The 19330-nt window shown below is 38.3% G+C and overlaps 3 protein-coding genes across 6 annotated transcripts in view; 1 reads left to right on the top strand and 2 right to left on the bottom strand.

Moving 5' to 3' along the window:
• Positions 1-1377: 1377 nt before the first annotated feature.
• On the bottom strand, positions 1378-15001 carry ccdc106a (coiled-coil domain containing 106a). Of its 2 annotated transcripts, XR_009062979.1 has the most exons (9): positions 14867-15001; positions 14286-14364; positions 14103-14201; positions 13822-14022; positions 13520-13576; positions 12809-13069; positions 12536-12703; positions 1796-2222; positions 1378-1728 (listed from the first exon to the last, which is right to left on the bottom strand). XR_009062979.1 is itself a non-coding variant. In XM_057834024.1 (8 exons), the coding sequence occupies exons 2-8, from the start codon at positions 14356-14358 to the stop codon at positions 1897-1899; spliced, it is 1185 nt and encodes a 394-aa protein (XP_057690007.1). In that variant the 5' UTR covers positions 14359-14364; positions 14867-15001; the 3' UTR covers positions 1783-1896. The 2 variants fall into 2 exon arrangements, 1 of the variants encoding a protein (XP_057690007.1); XM_057834024.1 differs by lacking the exon at positions 1378-1728 and having other exon boundaries at positions 1783-2222.
• On the top strand, positions 13830-17059 carry LOC130914643 (transmembrane protein 238-like). Of its 2 annotated transcripts, none has more exons than XM_057834028.1 (2): positions 13830-13963; positions 15734-17059. In XM_057834028.1, exon 2 carries the CDS (start codon positions 15736-15738, stop codon positions 16063-16065), a length of 330 nt encoding a protein of 109 aa, XP_057690011.1. In that variant the 5' UTR covers positions 13830-13963; positions 15734-15735; the 3' UTR covers positions 16066-17059. The 2 variants fall into 2 exon arrangements, with proteins under 2 accessions (XP_057690011.1, XP_057690010.1); XM_057834027.1 differs by lacking the exon at positions 13830-13963 and adding an exon at positions 15182-15305 and having other exon boundaries at positions 15734-17054.
• si:dkey-17m8.1 (C-Jun-amino-terminal kinase-interacting protein 4) overlaps positions 15620-19330 on the bottom strand; it is a 43300-nt gene continuing 39589 nt past the window's right edge. For both annotated transcript variants that reach the window (XM_057834023.1, XM_057834021.1), the window contains exons 25-28: positions 18963-19076; positions 18785-18883; positions 16944-17030; positions 15620-16882 (exon numbers count right to left, since the gene is read on the bottom strand). In XM_057834023.1, the coding sequence (XP_057690006.1) occupies positions 16764-16882; positions 16944-17030; positions 18785-18883; positions 18963-19076 (419 nt within the window). In that variant the 3' untranslated portion in view covers positions 15620-16763. The remainder of the gene's footprint in view (positions 16883-16943; positions 17031-18784; positions 18884-18962; positions 19077-19330) is intronic.

The following is a 19330-nucleotide window of genomic DNA, read 5'->3' as shown; positions in this document are numbered from 1 at the left end:
TACAGTATTAGGTATTTTCTATGTCCAAAAAAATGCAGCGAGAAATGGCTTGAAGTGGTAGCGCTTATCCCTACCCCTCTGGTTGTTGCTCCGTCCAGTGTGTCGGTGACACTGCTGTCACTGTCAAAACTACACCTGAACTTTTTCAAAAACCCTTCAAAAAAGTCTATTCTCGTGTGAGAGTATTTGGGCTACCGAAGAGAAACAGACAGCCGCGGCTTAGAGGGGGAAGGACAGCCAATGTGCAGGCAACACCTCCAACATTTCACATTTGCATGACCATCATCCGTCACTTTACACAAAATTTAAGGTAAGTAAATGCTGTCATGAATGTTTCCTAACAGCTACAAGAGTTCAAATCCAGCGTGTTTCGTTTTTAGCAATGGTAAAACAAATACCATAACGTAAGCTTGTTAACCTGGCCGGTTAGCATGCCAAGACGGCTAACTAGTTTTCTCTCTATTAGCGTGCTTTTGTAAAGTCTACCGCCATTGTAACATCCTTTCAAAATAACATTTTCATAATAGAGCCTTTGGTGTTTTTTCTCTCTGGTGACTTTCTATGTTGAGAGAGGGTGTGTGTGTGTATAATGTGTAAATACTGATACGAATCATACACACAAGCTGTCTCTTGCTCTCACTCTCCATTAATATTCAACTAATTAATATTAATAGTAGTTGTGGCATATCGACCCAGAAAAGGTGAACATACTCACATTCCTGCATCATAACTTGGACTGGGAGATAAATATGAAGAAAATGAGTACATCTCTAAAAATATTGAGATGGAGCTTTAAAGTCAATGAAGTGCCTGCAAAATAAAATAATTTTATTTAGAAGTGTTTTTACTTTTTTATGGAAAAGAATTATTTTTGTACTAATGTTTAGCAACTAGAGCTGTGGCTGTGGGTTTAGTCTCGAAGTTCTATTTATTTCATTTAAAATATTTCAGTTATTTTTTAATTTTATTTATTTTAACATTATTTCCATGTTGATGTTCCAATTTGCAAATATGTATGCTGTGATAAATAAATAAATAAATAAAACTGATTAATGGGGAAAAAATTAACCCATTCATCTCAAAATAACACATTTTAGAGCTATAATTACAATACCCTGATACAGTGAAAATGTGGTATTTTTGCTTAAGGTTATCATACCATCAAAATCTCATACCGTCACATGCCTACATCTAACTCCCTAAAACTGTGTCCGCACAAGGGGTGCAAGTGTACTGTAGCCTATCCCAGTAAACTTTGAGTGAAAAGCACCTCAAAACCGGGATTGGTCGCCAGCCAATCAGACAGAACACATATAGACAAAATACTAAATAAATCACCAGTGTTACTAAGAATAAATACAAAATTCAAAGAGACAAAACTTTAATTAAGGCAAAGTCAAGTAATTAAATAGGAACGACAAAAACATCAAGTAGACTCAAAACACAGTGACAATATGTAAAGTTCTCATTGCTTACAATTACGTAATGGCTTTACGAAAACATTTTTGCAGATTGCAGTATTATTGTAAGGTGTGAATACAAAGTGATTAGATTTACATTGTAAAGAAAATGCAGCTAACATTATCTAATTACTGAAATGGCATTACAAGTCACATTTAATTTTTAAACAGCATCACAAACTATGTCTGAAGGGAAGAAAAGATTATACCAAACCTTTGGTCTGACTTACAAAAATCCGAATGACGATGTTTTTTTTCGTTTTTAATTCATTCATTCATTCATTCATTTTCCATGCCGCTTTTCCTCACGAGGGTCACGGAGTTCGTTTTTAATTTGTTTCTAAATTACATTAGTAAGTAAATGAACCCCTATGAGAATAAATCATTTCTCCGTACCTGTAGACTTTCTTTCATCTACTTTAGCTGTTGAACAGCTTCATATGTCAGTGTGTCTGAACCTGTAAGCGATAGGCAGAAGTAAGTAGTTTTTCTTCAGAGCTTGCACCCTGTTAACAATCTCCCCATCCAGCGCCATGTAGCAGCGGCGAGCGTATTCCAGCAGTTTCTCCTTGGATGGGTCAAACTCTCCAACCACTGCCACCTTCTCGGGGGCTGCAAGCATGAGCTCTGCGATAGGTGTGGTAGAAGCCACGGTGTTGCGATCCACGCCATGGATTTGGAATGCCTTGGACATGTTTTTGACACGTTGGTATGTGAGGAGGATTTTCTTATAGCGGAAAAGCACTCCAGCAGGGTCTTTTACTGGATTATGGAACATAAAAATAGTATGTTAAAAGAGCAAAATGGCTGTCTACAGTGCTTTGACAACAATCCAAACTCCTCTCAGACTTGGTTCTGTTTTACTTCATTTTAATATATATATAATTCAGCGTAAGTAACTACAGAGTAGAGTATCACAAAACACTATTAATCAACTAGAGGAGCACTCGAGAGAGCAGACCTCAGCCTCAGCAGCCAAATTCAAAGCACCGCAACATTTGGTAGCGAGTCGGAACCAAACCTTTACCCTCATGCCCCTAAATATCATAACTCATTCTCTTCTCATCATATCACCTACCTTGCAAATTTAACTTAAAACAAGCTAATTCGTTATCAAGTTACCTTGAAATTTCTTTTCTGACCTCTGCCATAGACTCCATAATGTATTGACGGCTCAGATCGGTCATGCACTGCGCCTATTCACAAACACGCACACAGCGATCTAACGCCGGATTTCTATTGAAAAAGTACAAAAGCTGTACCGCATACAAACGGTAAGGATTTTCTCAGGAGTGATTTGTTCGAGGATTCAAGGTAATTATTATATTTTTCATACCATGCGTGCATTTTGAAACGTGAAAAAAAATCAATAAGATAAATTAGACGCTATTGCATCGGCATCATAGTTCGCAATATTTAGGTAAAATAAATGCCAACTGCACGTTTTTTTTGCTTTTAACCAAGAATCGAGACTGTTTTACGTCATATCTATGAATAATTCGGGGATTTGAGCATTTATTCACAAGAATTTTCACCGGAAAAGCTCTGTCTACATCAGGTGGCTGCTAGCTACATTCACTAACAGACTAGCATTGTACTTCGGAATATTTACGTAAAAATAAACGCTAACTGCACATTTTCTTTTTCTTTTTTTTTTGTGGATTTAAGCATTTATTAACAAGAATTTTAATCGGAAAAGCTCTGTTTTACGTCAGGCGGCCGCTAGCTACCTGACTATAAGCCGCCACCCACCAAATTGGACACGAAAACAGTATTTGTTCATAGATAAGCCGCACTGGACTATAAGCCGCAGCTGTTCTCACTGTATTATGGGATATTTACACCAAAACATATTAACTGGTAGCACTTTATCTGACACCGGCATCATAAGACCAAATGAACCACCATGAAGCTTTGAACCAAATGGCTGTAAAGCTTCTTCATTGCTTAAAGAAGCTTCATTTGGCCATCACTGCTCCCTTGGGGGAGACAGTCAACCTCTGCTGCCACCTGCTGTCAACTTTGTTGTCATCGAACATGCCACCTAGCATGCATTGCACCTCTACAGATGTACATAACAATCAAAATTCATGTTCTGTGCTAAATATTTCTTCAGTTACTGTTCTAGTTGTTTCATTAATTGTTAGTTATGAAATGTGGCAACACTTTATTTGACAGTGGCGCCATAAGACCATTATAATCATGAAATCACACTGCCATGACCTTTAATGACTGCTTATGACAGATGTCATTTTGGGTCATACGGCCAGGTATCTCACTTTTGAATAGTTGTAAAAGATCCAAACTGGATATATATGGAATTAATGACATAATTAGTGGATGATACTTAATGAAATCTGTCATAAGCATTCAGTAATGCCCATTAAAGTGTCATGTTACAATTATGACGGTCTTATAGAAGTGTTATGACGCCGCTGTCAAATAAAGTGTTACTTATTAACCCAAATAAATAAATAAATAAGCCACACTGGACTATAAGCCGCAGGTTTCAAAATGAGGGAAAAAAGTAGCGTCTTATAGTCCGATAATTACGGTACATTCACTAACAGACTAACATTGTACTTCGACATATTTACGTGAAATAAATGCTAACTGCACGTTTTTGTTTTTTTTTGCTTTTAATCAAGAATCGAGACTGTTTTACGTCCACATCTATAAAGAATTCGGGGATTTAAGCATTTATTCACAAGAAATTTCAACTAAAAAAAGATCTTTGTCTATGATTCCACTCGGTCAGCTTTGACGGCCTCGCCAACAATGATTTATGATTTATTTATCGGCCCCACGCCCCATGTCACGTCAATACATTATGAAGTCTATGCCTCTGTGCCATTGACCTCATTCCCCAAAATTGAATCAAAGCTTCCATTTCATTTTATAAACATATATAAAGATATAATCCAAGTTTGATAACAATCCCTTTATTTATTCATGAGTTACATCTTGAACACAAACAGGCAAACAGATTTACGGAACCGAATACATAACTGCCACTTTCCGTGGTAGGGTTCACCTACTAGCGGAAGTACTTTTTGCCAATTTATACAGATTACCTCGATTTTCAGGACTCAAAAGTATTATGATAAAGTGACATACAAAAGTACATTTTAAATAGAAAATCTTAGAGCACTTTATTATTATTATTATATTAAACACTAGAAACTGCAATTTCGGGAGAAATTACACACCTTGGTCTTTCCTCTGTGGAGATACAAATCTTAGCCCCACTCAGGTCTATCAATAGAATGGACCATAATGCCAGTCAATGGCACTAAACAAAGTAAAAGCCATTAGAAAAGATTGGGAGAATTGGACGTCCATGGCCGTCAATGGCATCACCCTCCATAAGCGGCAATCCAATCAGGGACATTTGGGGGACACGTCCTAATGATATTTAGTCATTTTCTGTTGATTTGGGAAAAAAAAAAAAAATTCCCATTGAAAATGAATGGGAAAAATTTTGGACGTCCATGGACGTCAATGGTATCAACTTACATAAGCGTCAATGGAATCCAAGTACATTGGCATCAATAGAATGAACAAACATGAAGAAATGCCATTGGAATTAATGGGAAGTTTGGACGTCCATGAACGTCAATGGCATCACCCTCCATAAGCGGCAATGCAATCGGGGACATTTGGGGGACACGTCCTAATGATATCTAGTCATTTTCTGTTGATTTGGGGGAAAAAAAAAAATTCCCATTGAATATGAATGGGAAAAATTTTGGACGTCCATGGACGTCAATGGTATCAACTGACATAAGCGTCAATGGAATCCAAGTACATTGGCATCAATAAAATGAACAAACATGAAGAAATGCCATTGGAAATGAATGGGAAGTTTGGACGTCCATGAACGTCAATGGCATCACCCTCCATAAGCGGCAATGCAATCGGGGACATTTGGGGGACACGTCCTAATGATATCTAGTCATTTTCTGTTGATTTGGGAAAAAAAAAAAAAATCCCATTGAAAATGAATGGGAAAAATTTTTGACGTCCATGGACGTCAATGGTATCAACTTACATAAGCGTCAATGGAATCCAAGTACATTGGCATCAATAGAATGAACAAACATGAAGAAATGCCTTTGGAAATGAATGGGAAGTTTGGACGTCCATGGACGTCAATGGCATCACCCCCCATAAGCGGCAATGCAATCGGGGACATTTGGGGGACACGTCCTAATGATATCTAGTCATTTTCTGTTGATTTGGGGAAAAAAAAAATTTCCCATTGAAAATGAATGGGAAAAATTTTGGACGTCCATGGACGTCAATGGTATCAACTTACATAAGCGTCAATGGAATCCAAGTACATTGGCATCAATAGAATGAACAAACATGAAGAAATGCCATTGGAAATTAATGGGAAGTTTGGACGTCCGTGGACGTCAATGGCATCACCCTCCATAAGCAGCAATGCAATCGGGCACATTTTGGGGGAAACGTCCTATTGATATCTAGTCATTTTCTGTTGATTTGGGGGAAAAAAAAAATTTCCCATTGAAAATGAATGGGAAAAATTTTGGACGTCCATGGACGTCAATGGTGTCAACTTACTTAAGCGTCAATGGAATCCAAGTACATTGGCATCAAAAGAATGAACAAACATGAAGAAATGCCATTGGAAATGAATGGGAAGTTTGGACGTCCCTGGACGTCAATGGCATCACCCTCCATAAGCAGCAATGCAATCGGGGACATTTGGGGGACACGTCCTATTGATATCTAGTCATTTTCTGTTGATATGGGGAAAAAAAAAATTTCCCATTGAAAATGAATGGGAAAAATTTTGGACGTCCATGGACGTCAATGGCAGCACCCTCCATAAGCGTCAATGGAGTTGGGGACGTTTGGGATATACGTCCTATTGATATCTGGTCATTTTCTGTTGATTTGGAGAAATTTAGTTTTTTCCCCATTGAAAATGAATGGGAAAATTTTTGGACGTCCATGGAAGTCAATGGTGGCACCCTTCATAAGCGTCAATGGAATTGGGGAAGTTTGGGGGACACGTCCTATTGATATCTGGTCATTTTCTGTTGATTTGGGGAAATTTTGTTTTTTCCCCATTGAAAATGAATGGGAAAAATTTTGGACGTCCATGGCCGTCAATGGCATCGACATCCATATAGTCAATTGAATCCAAGTACATTGGCATCAGTAGATTCGACATGCATGGCCGTCAATGGCATCAATGCAATGTAAATTCCATTGGAAATCCCATTGGAAGTGAATGGGAACTTTTCCCATTCGAAATGAATGGGATAGTTTTTGGCAAATTTCCGAGGAAGCGTAATTTTTTTCCAAATTCTGTATACAACTTTTATGCCCCTCACCGTCCCGGAATTTTTGATGGCCAAATTATGTGATTTGGTCAAAAATTGTAGGACTAGATACATTTTGAAAGTTTTTTTTTTTTCACGGAAAATTGCCGTTTACGGACGAACGGAAAAATTTTCGGGGCCATTTGTAAAGTTTCCTGTGTCACGCTAAAATTCCGGTCGTGCCGATACTTGAACGGTGCCGATCGGTCTAACGGTTCGGGCTGTGAAGCGCGCGTTTTTTTTCCATTCAAAATGAATAGGAAAGTTTTTGGCAAATTTCCGGGGAACCGTAAATTTTTGCCAAATTCTGTATACAACTTTTATGCCCCTCACCGTCCCGGAATTTTTGATGCCCAAATTATGTGATTTGGTCAAAAATTGTAGGACTAGATACATTTTGAAACTTTTTTTGTTTTTCGGAAAATTGCCGTTTACGGGCGAACGGAAAATTTTTCGTGGCGGTTAGAAAAATTCCCATCGTCACGCGAAAATTCCGGTCGTGCCGATACTTGAACTGTGCCGATCGGTGCTACGGTTTGGGCTGTGCGTTGGCTCAAAAAAACGCGGAGAATAAGATGAATAAATAATAAGTACAACTAGAAACTGCAATTTCGGGAGAAATTACACCTGGTCTTTCCTGTGTGGCTATACAGATCGTAGCCCCGCCCAAGGCTATCACTAGAATGGACAAACATGCCTATCAATGGCATTAAACAAATTAAATGCCATTAGAAATTAATGGGAAATTTGGACGTCCATGGCCGTCAATGGCAGCACCCTCCATAAGCGTCAATGCAATCGGGGACATTTGGGGTACACGTCCTATTGATATCTGGTCATTTCCTGTTGATTTAGGGAAAAAAAAAATTCCCATTGAAAATGAATGGGAAAATTTTTGGACGTCCATGGACGTCAATGGTATCAACTTACATAAGCGTCAATGGAATCCAAGTACATTGGCATCAATAGAATGAACAAACATGAAGAAATGCCATTGGAAATGAATGGGAAGTTTGGAAGTCCATGGACGTCAATGGCATCACCCTCCATAAGCGGCAATGCAATCGGGGACATTTGGGAGACACGTCCTACTGATATCTAGTCATTTTCTGTTGATTTTGGGGAGAAAAAAAAAATTCCCATTGAAAATGAATGGGAAAATTTTTGGACGTCCATGGATGTCAATGGTATCAACTTACATAAGCGTCAATGGAATCCAAGTACATTGGCATCAATAGAATGAACAAACATGAAGAAATGCCATTGGAAATGAATGGGAAGTTTGGACGTCCATGAACGTCAATGGCATCACCCTCCATAAGCGGCAATGCAATCGGGGACATTTGGGGTACACGTCCTTTTGATATCTTGTCATTTTCTGTTGATTTTGGGGGGGAAAAAAAATTTCCCATTGAAAATGAATGGGAAAAATTTTGGACGTCCATGGATGTCAATGGTATCAACTTACATAAGCATCAATGGAATCCAAGAACATTGGCATCAATAGAATGAACAAACATGAAGAAATGCCATTGGAAATGAATGGGAAGTTTGGACGTCCATGGACGTCAATGGCATCACCCTCCATAAGCGGCAATGCAATCGGGGACATTTGGGGTACACGTCCTTTTGATATCTAGTCATTTTCTGTTGATTTGGGGGGGGGGGGGGGGATTCCCATTGAAAATGAATGGGAAAAGTTTTGAACGTCCATGGACGTCAATGGTATCAACTTACATAAGCGTCAATGGAATCCAAGTACATTGGCATCAATAAAATGAACAAACATGAAGAAATGCCATTGGAAATGAATGGGAAGTTTGGACGTCCATGAACGTCAATGGCATCACCCTCCATAAGCAGCAATGCAGTTGGGGACATTTGGGGGACACGTCCTAATGATATCTAGTCATTTTCTGTTGATTTGGGGAAAAAAAAAATTTCCCATTGAAAATGAATGGGAAAAATTTTGGACGTCCATGGACGTCAATGGCAGCACCCCCTATAAGCGTCAATGTAGTCAGGGATGTTTGGGGGACAGGTCCTATTGATATCTGGTCATTATCTGTTGATTTGGGGAAATTTAGTTTTTTCCCCATTGAAAATGAATGGGAAACATTTTGGACGTCCATGGCCGTCAATGGCATCGACATCCATAAAGTCAATTGAATCCAAGTACATTGGCATCAATAGATTCGACATGCGTGGCCGTCAGTGGCATCAATGCAATGTAAAAAAAAATTCAATTGGAAATCCCATTGTAAGTGAATGGGAAATGTTCTCATTAGAAAAAATGAATGGGACAGTTTTGGGCAAATTTCCGGGGGACCGTAATTTTTATCAAAATTCTGTATACAACTTTTATGCCCCTCACCGTCACGGAATTTTTGATGGCCAAATTATGTGATTTGGTCAAAAATTGAAGGACTAGATACATTTTGAAACTTTTCTTTGTTTCCCATTAAAAATGAATGGGCCAGTTTTTGGCAAATTGCCGGGAAACCGTACATTTTATCAAAAAATTTACCGCTGTCATTTTTATGCCCCTCGCCATCCCGGAATTTTTGACGCCCATCTTGTGTGTTTTCGTCAAAAATTGACGGACTTGTAACAGTTTGAAAGTTGTCTTTTTTTCCCATTAAAAATGAATGGGCAGGTTTTTGGCAAATTTCCGGGGAACCGTATATTTTTTCCAAATTGTATTAATAACCTTTGTTCCCCTCCCTGTCCTGGAATTTTTGATGCCCAAATTGTGTGATTTGGTGAAAAATTGTAGGACTAGATACATTTTGAAACTTTTTTTTTCTCATTAAAAATGAATGGGCAAGTTTTTGTCAAATTTCTGGGGAACCGTAAATTTTTTTCAAATTCTGTATACAACTTTTATGCCCCTCACCGTCCCGGAATTTTTGATACCTAAATTATGTAATTTGGTAAAAAATTGTAGGACTAGATACATTTTGAAAATTGCTTGTTTTTTCCGGAAAATTGCCGTTTACGGACGAACCGAAAAATTTTCGGGGCCGTTTGAAAAATTCCCATCGTCGCGTGAGAATTCCGGTCGTGCCGATACTTGAACGGTGCCGATCGGTGCTACGGTTTGGGCTGCGCGGCGGGACGAAGGATTCCCATTCAAAAAAAAAAAACAGAATAACATATAGGGGGGAGGCCGTAGAATCTCACTACCTGATCTTTCCAAAGGAAAGACCAGGTAATAAAGTTGCACAACAACATAACCTTGTTCTTTCCTTCAGAAAGACCAAGGTAACTACAAGTACTTGTATAGTGCCAAATACTACATAATTTACAGTTTGCATTAAAACTTAGTTAGCTGGTTATTTTGTATTCACATTTTTTTAATGTGGAATTTGTTTTTTTAGTTGCTAAAATGATTGAATTTATCCGTGTAATGGTGAATCTAATTACCTTGGTCTTTCCAAGGGAAAGAACAAGGTAATGTTATTGTACAACTTTATTATTATTATTCAATAATTCTCCGCGTTTTTTTGAGCCAACGCACAGCCCAAACCGTAGCACCGATCGGCACCGTTGAAGTATCGGCACGACCGGATTTTTCGCGTGACGATGGGAATTTTTCAAACCGCCACGAAAAATTTTCCGTTCGCCCGTAAACGGCAATTTTCCGAAAATTAAAAAAAGTTTCAAAATGTATCTAGTCCTACAATTTTTGACCAAATCACATAATTTGGGCATCAAAAATTCCGGCACGGTGAGGGGCATAAAAGTTGTATACAGAATTTGGCAAAAATTTACGGTTCCCCGGAAATTTGCCAAAAACTTTCCTATTCATTTTGAATGGAAAAAAAACGCGCGCTTCACAGCCCGAACCGTTAGACCGATCGGCACCGTTCAAGTATCGGCACGACCGGAATTTTCGCGTGACACAGGAAACTTTACAAATGGCCCCGAAAATTTTTCCGTTCGTCCGTAAACGGCAATTTTCCGTGAAAAAAAAAAAAGTTTCAAAATGTATCTAGTCCTACAATTTTTGACCAAATCACATAATTTGGCCATCAAAAATTCCGGGACGGTGAGGGGCATAAAAGTTGTATACAGAATTTGGAAAAAAATTACGCTTCCTCGGAAATTTGCCAAAAACTATCCCATTCATTTCGAATGGGAAAAGTCCCATTCACTTCCAATGGGATTTCCAATGGAATTTACATTGCATGGATGCCATTGACGGCCATGCATGTCGAATCTACTGATGCCAATGTACTTGGATTCAATTGATTATATGGATGTCGATGCCATTGACTGCCATGGACGTCCAAAATTTTTCCCATTCATTTTCAATGGGGAAAAAACAAAATTACCCCAAATCAACAGAAAATGACCAGATATCAATAGGACGTGTCCCCCAAACTTCCCCAATTCCATTGACGCTTATGAAGGGTGCCGCCATTGACTTACATGGACGTCCAAAATTTTTCCCATTCATTTTCAATGGGGAAAAAACTAAATTTCTCCAAATCAACAGAAAATGACCAGATATCAATAGGACGTATATCCCAAACGTCCCCAATTCCATTGACGCTTATGGGGGGTGCTGCCATTGACGTCCATGGACGTCCAAAATTTTACCCATTCATTTTCAATGGGAAATTTTTTTTTTTCCCCAAATCAACAGAAAATGACTAGATATCAATAGGACCTGTCCCCCAAATGTCCCCGATTGCATTGCTGCTTATGGAGGGTGATGCCATTGACGTCCAGGGACGTCCAAACTTCCCATTCATTTCCAATGGCATTTCTTCATGTTTGTTCATTCTTTTGATGCCAATGTACTTGGATTCCATTGACGCTTATGTAAGTTGATACCATTGACGTCCATGGACGTCCAAAATTTTTCCCATTCATTTTCAATGGGAATTTTTTTTTTTTCCCCAAATCAACAGAAAATGACTAGATATCAATAGGACGTTTCCCCCAAATGTACCCTATTGCATTGCTGCTTATGGATGGTGAGGCCATTGACGTCCACGGACGTCCAAACTTCCCATTCATTTCCAAAGGCATTTCTTCATGTTTGTTCATTCTATTGATGCCAATATACTTGGATTCCATTGACGCTTATGTAAGTTGATACCATTGACGTCCATGGACGTCCAAAATTTTTCCCATTCATTTTCAATGGAATTTTTTTTTTTTTTCCCCAAATCAACAGAAAATGACTAGATATCATTAGGACGTGTCCCCCAAACTTCCCCGATTCCATTAACAATTATGAAAGGTGCCGCCATTGACGTCCATCGACGTCCAATTCTCCCATTCATTTCTAACGGCTTTTACTTTGTTTTTTGCCAATGACTGGCATTATGATCCATTCTATTGATAGACCTGAGTGGGGCTAAGATCTGTATCTCCACAGAGGAAAGACCAAGGTGTGTAATTTCTCCCGAAATTGCAGTTTCTAGTTAATATATGAGTTTAACTTTTCCATTTAAAAACTAAATAATATTTTTCATATTGTGATATTAAATATTGAATACTGTTTGTCACTCAGTAATCTTACTAAAACAATGATCATTTGGGCCCTTGAAAACATTAAAGTGGCTCCAATTTCTAAACTGCCATATTTTTGTGAACCCCACCAATTGAAACTAAAGCTTTAAAATCAGAACTATGTAAGGAAAAAATTGTATTGCCCTGATACTAAGATATTCCAATTATGTTGTAAGATCTCTTATCATTTCTTACCTCTTTGCCTCTCTCTGATCCCTCTGAATAGTCTCCTTCTCTTCAATAATAGTTTGTTGCTGTGAATGGGATCTTGCACAGGACCTTCTCCAGGCATCATTTCCTCCTCTTCTAGGTAGCCATCATTTTCCAAATATTCATCCGATTCCCCCATGAGTGGAAGAGGATCTCATAAAATAATGAAAGAGTTATACTGCTGTTGCTCATTCGCAGTTTCAAGAAACCACTGTACTGTTAATCTGGAGACGATTTATCTTGTTATAATTGTATTACCTGGATTTAAGTTTCGATGCTCATTCATCAGCGGTCTCGCAGAACTGTTAATGCCGCTGCCACCAGCTGAATTACTGGCAGTGCTGAGGCCATGCAGGAGGGCTGCGGATTGTGCCGGAGTGAACAGAGCATTCATGGAGGCCATCTGGTTGTTCATTGGATTGGAGACGTGGTTTTGGGAGGGAGCTGCTGATGTCACAGGGGGCCTTCGTTGGATCAACTGGTGAGAGGGTAAGCGTGGCGTGTCTGGTTTTTGTTGCTCTATGAGAAGAAGAAACCACTCAATATTTTAGTAAGATCCAGGAAGCTACTATCAAGTGAACTCAGGCCAGGTGCAGCAATTGGTTCAGCAAAAGAGTATTGGAATCTGTCAAAACACATCTTTAAGATATGCCGTTTTTGTTAAAATTTTAAAAATGCTTTGTAGTTTTTGTCTTTTTGCTTTTAGTAAAATTGAACTGATTGTTTATTGCGTTCATTATTACATATTAAATCGACTTTGTTCTCTTGGCAAGTATCGTATAGTTGTCCAAAGAATGGGCATCATATAATCATAAAATAGGTGATTTACACTCGTAGTACGCACTTATGTACACTTCAACTGCTGAATATATCTTACTCAAAAATGAATGCACTCGTGAGGTCAAATAGCAAACTAGTCCACCGATCTAAAGGAGGATAAAAAAATTCTTTCCATGTTCTCATACTTACCAGCAGAACGTTCACCCTCTCGTCTTTCCCTCCAATTGAATCGTCTTGACTCGTAACCTGTAAATGCAAAATTGTCAAAATCTGGATGGTTAAACTGTAGGGCTAGGCAACTACTCAAAAGTTTAGCCATAAATTTGGTTTCTAAAAAGAAAATCACACGAAGAAAAGAAAAGAACAAACAGTTGAATACAATTGAGAATGATATTGTGACAAAAAGTGATTTTATTTCAAGATCATACTGTCCAGTCTTAATATATCGTATGTTATCAACTGAATGATCTCATCACCATTACTGTACTTGCCTTGATCTTGTCGCTGGCTTTTTGTAGACGAAATAAAGCAGTCGAGCTGGCACCGCAGGAAGTCCCGCTCCTCTTCCAGGTCCTCAATTCGTTTCTGAAGCCAGGAGTTTTTCTCCATAGAAATCTGCAGCTGCGTCCGAAGGTTGGTGATCACCATGTAAGAGCTGTTCACGTGGGAGGTGCCAGCAGATGGCGGTGACTCTACAAATGAAAAGATGAAGATACATGTTAGGAAACCGAGTTTTCAATATCTAACATCCAAATTTAGTAAGGACTTTCACCTTCAAAATTTTGGTCATTTTGGTTGAAAAATCCTTGCTGCTCAAAGTTGCTTTCCTCCAGCGGAATCGCGATTTCGTAATTGTCTTCATTTTTTGGAACTTAGTAGGAGGAAAATATAATAACACATTATATTACATTATTTCTAAGGGAACATTTAGAGATTACGCAGACCAGTAGCTTACTCTGTAGGTGTAGAGATCCTGAGTGGTTTTTGGAAGTGGATGCACCATCAGATCTGTGTCCGTTCTCCATCATCAAAATCTTAAAATGAATAAATAAATAAATAAAAAATACCAATTGATTAAATTTATTACCTTATGTGTATTTCCAGATACACAAATTTTACAAGATACTATATTATTGTACGCGCACGTAATACTGTATTCTTCTTTTGAAAAGATTAAAAAAAAAAAAAAAAAGAACTCAATTATCAACAGAGAGGTGTACACTAATGAGGTGTCTACTCATCGAAGGCTTCGTGACAGCAGACATTTCTGTACATGCTATTTCAGTATATATAGAAATATATTTTTTAATCTCACATTAAACAAGTATTCTGTACACCCATATTACTACGTTTAGTTTTGCCGGTGCCGAGTCAACATGCTAGCGAGCTAATCAAAGCAAGGCTAGGAACGAGCTAGCTGCCAAAATAATACCATACAACATCATTTTCGTTTCATTCCAATGTTTCATTCTGTCTTTTGGACAATACATTTTATCATTTCGGTGTCAAAAGGGTCGAAGCGGGTACGGTACGTACCAGTTTAACGTTCGTAATAACCTTGTGACAAACATGTAATAAAACGTCGTTATTACTCCGTCATGTCGCCATTTCGCAAGCCCCTCAGCTAGCTAACAAGCTAACAATAACACTATTATTATTGCCATCAATATGACGTCATTTCCGGCTGAAAACCATTTACAAATTCTATTAAATTCGTAAAATGAAATAAACCTAAGTTTTTGTTCTAAAATGTAGGCTTTAAAATAATAACTTTGTTATAAAAATAAAATAAAATAATAATTTTTTTAAAAAATCACCGTTGTTGGCGCCTGTAAAAGTCAGGCAGGACAGGTAGAACAAGTGACTCCGGTGTCATGTTTCACTATTTACTGTTGACTCCCGAGTCATTCCTGTCGTCAAAACTATTTGCGAGCACGTTCACCAATCGTAGTGCGCAAATCTGACCACATTTTAGGTAAGATTACGAGGTTTATAATGACGCCAATTTGTTTGTAGGTTAACGTGTGTTGGATACTTTTAAGTTGTGTTTGTGAGCCGGTCCGGACTATGTTTGTCACCTGAACTTACACGACAGGTGTGGCACTTTTGACCGCTTTGACTTCGAGCCAATGTTTGCACATTTTGGTCAGTCTTACATTGTTTCAATTTATAATTTTTTAAGTTTTAGGTTTGAGGTCTGTATAGTTTGTGATTTGTTTTTATCCACTGCATTAAAAAAAGTACAAAAAAAAAAAAAAAAAAGTTGTATGTATTGCTTTTAAATTTCTTATGAGGCTTTCTCAACGCCTCGTATTTCTCATTTGTTGTCGTGTAGTGATTGTGTAATACTGCTGTGATAATTTACTAAAATAAATGTGTAATCTATCTTTTCTACGTGCTTAGCGATGCCCGCAAAGTACGACGGCCTGTCCCACTGCAAGCTTGCCCTGGTGTTTGCTGTGCTGATGGACCTTCTGGGTGTCATATCCCTGCTGCTCGGGGTCTTTGCACCACTGGAGATCCGAGGACGAGACTTTGGGGATTTTCTAGTGTACTCAGGAGCTCTGCTGGTGCTTCTGTCCTTGGCCTGTTGGGTCTTGTGGTACAGCGGCAACATTGAGGGTCTGACCTCACGCAAGGAACTGGGGGGTGCTATGGGCAGCGCTGTGGACCGCCTGGCCCGTTCCTTGAGCAGGAGGATAAGACTACCCAGGACTCGGAGCAGTCCGACATAAACACTGGATTACCTGCATATACGCACTGCCTAAAGCAAAGAATTGTTATTATGTACAGGGCCCAACAATTGGATTAAATAAATCGTACCGAAATACATACGCGTTTGTATAATATTCGGCAGTCATCCTCATTATAGTACAAGCCAGAACTGAAGCTATGAAATAAATCTTTTTTATGTACAAGAATGATTTCAAATAAACATTAGTTCAACCATATGCAACACTGCATTCAAATACTGCATACAACACAGGAATTAACACATCTTTGGCTTCAGAGATGGCATTAAAATATTAAAACAATCAACCCCCAACAGAGAAAACCATATGAATAAATAGATACAATATGCACTTAGGCTCACTTTTAAAGTGTTGAGTTATTTGCATGTACTAGTGTTCACCTCATTAACAATGTACTTAAAAGAAATAATATATACAAAGAAGATGAATGAACAATGCTGCAATCATCTGCTTGTGTTCATGATCTACATATGGGTTAATGACTTCTGAATGAAAAATAAATACAATATGTATATCTGGCAGAGATGTCCTTTAAAGTGTATCCGAGTGAAAGCATCTTTACTGCCATCAAGTAACAGAATTGTGACACGTTTGAATAACACCGACAGCAGAAAAGGCACACGAGGCTTTTTTGGGGGAACAATAGAAGATTTGACCAAGTATGTGGCATTTGAGTCATATTAGACGGCAGAGTTGGTCACAAGCGTGGCCGGATTCTGCCAAATGATCATGTGACTGCGTTCGAATCGCTGTGGCGTCACCTGGCACAACTCCACTGACCCGTCGCTCTCATCGTCACCTTGGGGCAAAAGAAAAATCAGTCAAAAAAGGTCACACTAGTTTATTTTCTTTTGACTCACCGATACGGAAGTTAATGTAGCCTTCCCCTCCACTGAGGATAAGCTGAGAGCTTGTAACGTCTTTGCTAGCAGTCGCCATCAAGCAACCTGAGATTTAAAAAAAAAAAAAAAAAAAAAAAGTCACTTAAAAACACGAATCTATCACATCACAGAGTCAGAAGCTATGAAAACTATACAAAACCTAAATACTAGGGCTGTCAAACGATTAAAATTTTTAATCGAGTTAATCACAGCTTAAAAATCAATTAATCGTAATTAATCACAATTCAAACCATCTATAAAATATGCCATATTTTTCTGTAAATTATTGTTGGAATGGAAAGATAAGAAACAAGACGGATATATACATTCAACATACTGTACATAAGTACTGTATTTGTTTATTATAACTATAAATCAAGAAGATGGCATTAACATTAACAGTCTGTTAAAGCGATCCATGTATAGAAAGACTTGTAGTTCTTAAAAGATAAAACTTAGTACAAGTTATAGAAATTTTATATTAAAACCCCTCTTAATGTTTTCGTTTTAATATAATTTGTAAAATTTTCAATCAAAAAATAAACAAGTAGCTCACCATTGTTGATGTCAATAATTACACATTGCTCATGGTGCTGAAACCCATAAAATCAGTCGCACCCAAGTGCCAGCAGAGGGCGACAAAACACCAAAAAACACAAGTAACAAGTGGACATGACACTGTGCTGTCATTTTAATCTGTTTGAGTGGGGCAAGTGCGTTAATTGCGTCAAATATTTTAAGGCGATTAATTTAAAAAATTAATTACCGCCCGTTAACGCGATAATTTTGACAGCCCTACTAAATACCACAGTACATGACTGCAGCACATACACATCACAAGCTAAAAAGCCATATGGCATTAACCCTTTCGTAAACAAATGATAGCATTTAAAAAAAATTTTTTTTACAGGGCAGTCCTTTAACCCGTTGGCCGCCATGGATGTCGTTCGGTGTCCAATCCATTTTGACTGGGAGGGGAGAATGAACGTTCATTCATTTTAATTCACTAACTTAGCTTATAATAATATAATATAATAAAACTTCAATAATGATTCATATTTAAGTTTTTTTAATGACCAAAAATATTGACTTGCTCTATAACCAATCAATCAATCAAATTTATTTATATAGCCCTTTACAAAACCCGAAAGGTCCCAAAAGTGCTTTACAACAAAGACAAACAAGGCTCATAGTAAATAAAAGGCAGGAAAGTATTTTACAATGACATTAGGAAGATGAAAAAAAAAGGAAAAAGAAACGAAACAACGCATCACGATAAAAGTCAGACAGCAAATAAAACAGATCAAATCCAAAAACATTAAAAACGCTAAAGAAGTAAAACCAGGCTAAACTAATCTTGGGGAAAGGCGAGTCTAAAAAGGTGTGTCTTTAAACGAGATTTAAAAAGGCCCAAATTTGTAGTAGTGCGGATTTCAGGGGGAAGACTATTCCATAACCTGGGCGCAGCAACCGCAAAAGATTGGTCTTCCCACTGTTTGAGTTTGGACCTCGGAATGCAGGCAAATGAAGTTGGCCGGTAGAGCGAAGAGTCCTGCCAGAATTACGGATGGTTAAAATTTCCAATAAGTAAGAAGGAGCCTGGCCATTAATAGAATTAAAAACAAACAGTAAAAGTTTAAAATCAATTCTAAAATGGACTGGAAGCCAGTGGAGCGATGATAGCACGGGGGTAATATGTTCACGTCTAGGTGTATCTGTTAAAGGGTAACTATAAAGGGTTAAAGGTTTTAAGTGTCAACTTTTGCATGGTTGTCAACTGTAGTGACAACTATCCGTGAAAGGGTTAAAGCACTCATTACCTGGTGCAGCAATGATAAAGCGGACAGCTTGTCGGTGTCCATGATAACATAGCTGGGCTGTTGCAGAAGAGCAATATGGGATGGAAATTGCTTCAGACGCTGTGGATGATAAACTCATCATTAAATGGGAGTCTTACAAAGTAAATGAAACCATCACTTCTTACACCATGACACTTACTTATGGACAAAGGGATGGAGATGATTGCCCCGCCTGCCGTACCCACCCACAGACGGCTGGAGATGACACACAGAGAGGTGATCTGAAGAGGCGAGAGTGTCAGGAAAGCCGGGCCTGGGGACGTGGATGAAGAGGCATTAGCAGCAGTAATAGGAAGCAACCAAGTAAAAATAGAGTGGTGCCCTTGGGATATATGTTAATTCATTGGTCAATCCAATTAAAAGAATGGAAATGTCCTTAATCCGCGCCAACTTCCTCTAGGAAAACTCAAAATATAAAAGCACTTTATGAGATATAAAACATACATGAGTGCAGTACTTTGGCCACCTGAGGGCAGCATAAAACTAATACAGAGAGGATTACAGTCC

This window comes from Corythoichthys intestinalis, chromosome 4 (assembly GCF_030265065.1).
Source record: "Corythoichthys intestinalis isolate RoL2023-P3 chromosome 4, ASM3026506v1, whole genome shotgun sequence".
NCBI lineage: Eukaryota > Metazoa > Chordata > Actinopteri > Syngnathiformes > Syngnathidae > Corythoichthys > Corythoichthys intestinalis.
Note: the sequence above shows the minus strand (reverse complement) of the source record. Positions and strands in the feature narration are given on the sequence as shown.

What these genes read in the sequence shown, in the direction of transcription:
- ccdc106a (XM_057834024.1), bottom strand. Translation starts at nt 14,358, where the DNA reads ATGATGGAGAACGGACACAGATCTGATGGTGCATCCACTTCCAAAAAC. An exon ending in AAATGACCAAAATTTTGAAG is followed by an intron (nt 14,023 to 14,102) that starts GTGAAAGTCCTT and finishes TTTCATTTGTAG; the next exon opens with AGTCACCGCCATCTGCTGGC. An exon ending in GCATCGAAACTTAAATCCAG is followed by an intron (nt 12,704 to 12,808) that starts GTAATACAATTA and finishes TTATTTTATGAG; the next exon opens with ATCCTCTTCCACTCATGGGG.
- LOC130914643 (XM_057834028.1), top strand. Translation starts at nt 15,736, where the DNA reads ATGCCCGCAAAGTACGACGGCCTGTCCCACTGCAAGCTTGCCCTGGTG.